The 2789-nt window shown below is 38.1% G+C and overlaps 1 protein-coding gene across 2 annotated transcripts in view; it reads left to right on the top strand.

Moving 5' to 3' along the window:
* The first annotated feature begins 1601 nt into the window (after positions 1-1601).
* LOC106883576 (gamma-aminobutyric acid receptor alpha-like) overlaps positions 1602-2789 on the top strand; it is a 29179-nt gene continuing 27991 nt past the window's right edge. For both annotated transcript variants that reach the window (XM_052978172.1, XM_052978171.1), the window contains exon 1: positions 1602-1747. In XM_052978172.1, coding sequence (XP_052834132.1) covers positions 1704-1747 — 44 coding nt within the window. In that variant the 5' untranslated portion in view covers positions 1602-1703. The remainder of the gene's footprint in view (positions 1748-2789) is intronic.

The following is a 2789-nucleotide window of genomic DNA, read 5'->3' as shown; positions in this document are numbered from 1 at the left end:
TATATATATATATATATATATATATATATATATATATCCATATACATATATATATACTACATATTTACCATATGTGTGTGTATACATAGATTGATTGATTTATAGATAGATACATACATATAAACTCATATTCATATACATGAATATATATTATGTAATATATATATATATATATATATATATACACACACATACATATATAAATATATATACATATATATATACAAATACACACACCTACACATACACACACACACACCTACACACACACACACACACACACACATATAAATTGCAAGAAGCAAATAAATATTTCAAGATATCATTTCTGTTTACGTAACAAACCGAACAATGAAATATAATGTAATGCAAACAGAGTTCTTGATGAAATCTTAAGATTTAGGGGACGGCCTTGTATGTTTAAACCGGAAATAGCAATTTAGCTGGTTCATTCCGGAGAAAATATTTCCTTGAATATTGGAGATGAAGCATTTGTTGTTCATTGCTGCATGGTTAAGAAGCTTGTCTTGCAACCACGTGACTTTGTTTTCAATCTCATTGCACAGCACAATTGATAAGTATTTTCTGTGATAGCCTTGGGCCGAACAAAGCTTTCTGAATGGATTTCGTGGACAGAATCTGTGTGGATGCTTGTCATATAATATATGTGTGTGTTATTTCTTTACTACCCACAAGGGGCTACACACAGAGGGGACAAACAAGGACAGACAAACGGATTAAGTCGATTATACCGACCCCAGTGCGTAACTGGTACTTATTTAATCGACCCCGAAAGGATGAAAGGCAAAGTCGACCTCGGCGGAATTTGAACTCAGAACGTAGCGGCAGACGAAATACTGCTAAGCATTTCGTCCAATGTCCTAACGTGTATGGATGTGTGTGTGTAATGCACAGTGCATGGGCTTAACTAATGCAGTGGTGGTCGTTATTCTATTGGTCTCTTTTGCCGATAGAACATTCCTGGACATGTAACCCATATTGGTACTGGATAATTTGCCCTGGATTATCACTGGATTGTCTCAGAGAGGATGTCTGAGGATATCCATGGCGTTCTGTGCAAGCCTTATTGGACCTAAAACGTTAGGTTGTGCAATTTCAGGTGAGGTGACCATCCAGTGACAAGTCAAATAGGTGGGGGCAGGGCACTGCGTTGAGCATGGAAGCCACACACATGAACTCAAGTGAAGCCAACTGATGGCACAATAATTTCATGCATGGGCAAAGGTCAGTGATGGAAGACTGCACCAGACTCCAGGCAAAGTTTCTACAGCTAGATGCCCTTCCTAACGCCAACCCCTCTATAAGGTGTGCGGGGGGGGGGCGTTTTTATGTGGAACCATGCAGGTGCTTTTACATGACACCACACTGCACAAACACTTTTACATGGTGCCACATGGGTATTTTCATGTGGCACTGCACGGGTGCTTTTATGTGGAATGGTAAAGGTACCTTCACATAGAACCGAGGGGGGGGGAGTGATGTAATCAACTTACCCCCTCCCACAAAGTTGCTGGCCTTGTGCCAAAATTTGAAATCATTTTATTATTATTATTATTATTATTATGTTTCATTAGGATCCAGAAATGCATTGACTGAAGGAGAGACAGGAACTGAGAGAGAGAAGTACACAGACACAATCGAAGACAAATTGCAAAGGACAAAATCTCACCAACCATCAAGGAATGGCCACAAGTAGTTTTGGTCTCATAGGGATTCTACTCTTTTGGTATGTATGCCTCTCTCTCTCTCTCTCTCTCTCTCTCTGTCTTATATATCTTCTACTGCTTTGGTTTCATCCTTTTCTTTCTCTCTCTCTTTCTTTTATCTTCATCTTCTTTTATATACACACAAACACACATATAAACACACTCACATATGGTGGGTGTCTACTTCTCATGCAAAGTCTAACCACCTCTTGTACATACACCTAAGATCCACCATGGCATTTGATGTGGGTTTTTTTTTTTTAAACCAGTCAATGTAATGGAAAGATACCCACATGGATTGCACATCCGATTTGGACCACCAAGAGCTGCAGTTAAGTCCTGGTCTTTGAGGATCGTAAAATGCCTTTTTAAGGCCTCCGTTAGATTTGCAGACCTTATGGCATACACGGCATTGAAAGGTGTGCACAGATAGACAGACAGAATCGTTGGTGGAGGTTCGTTTTTTCATGGGTCTACAAATGACATTTGAGCACAGCAAAAGAAAGGCTTGGTTTGTCACAAACTACGCACACACACACACACACATACACACACATATATGTATATCATCATCATCATCATCACAAAGATTTTAAAATTCTCTTTCACATAGCTCAATATAGGTCTTCTTATTTGCTGTATTACCATTTAACGTTGCAGTAACTTCTGCCTCATATATAACAGATTTAATCATGCATCGTTGGTCAAATGGACACGGTCTTGAATGCCAACAGTTACAACTAGATTTAGGCTCTTGCTTTGACCATGTGTAATGGTACTCTTCATATTGGGACAACAGCTATATGAAATTAGCTTCCATATTCGTTATTTTGACCTAGGAATCAGTGTAATGGTAGTTTTACAGTTGGTGAAAATTCAACTGGAAATACATCTTATGATATTTGCTCTACATTATTGTATTGATTACTTCTGCTGTGAATTATTTGCACTATTATACCAATATGTGTGTGTGTGTGTGTGTTTGTGCGTGTATGAGTGTTTGTGCATGTGTGTGTATGCATATATATATATATGTGTGTGTGTGTATATATATATATATAT

The sequence above is a fragment of the Octopus bimaculoides genome, chromosome 30, assembly GCF_001194135.2.
Source record: "Octopus bimaculoides isolate UCB-OBI-ISO-001 chromosome 30, ASM119413v2, whole genome shotgun sequence".
NCBI classification, from domain to species: Eukaryota; Metazoa; Mollusca; class Cephalopoda; order Octopoda; family Octopodidae; genus Octopus; species Octopus bimaculoides.
The sequence above is the reverse complement of the archived record's forward strand: the minus strand, read 5'-3'. Positions and strand labels throughout refer to the sequence as shown.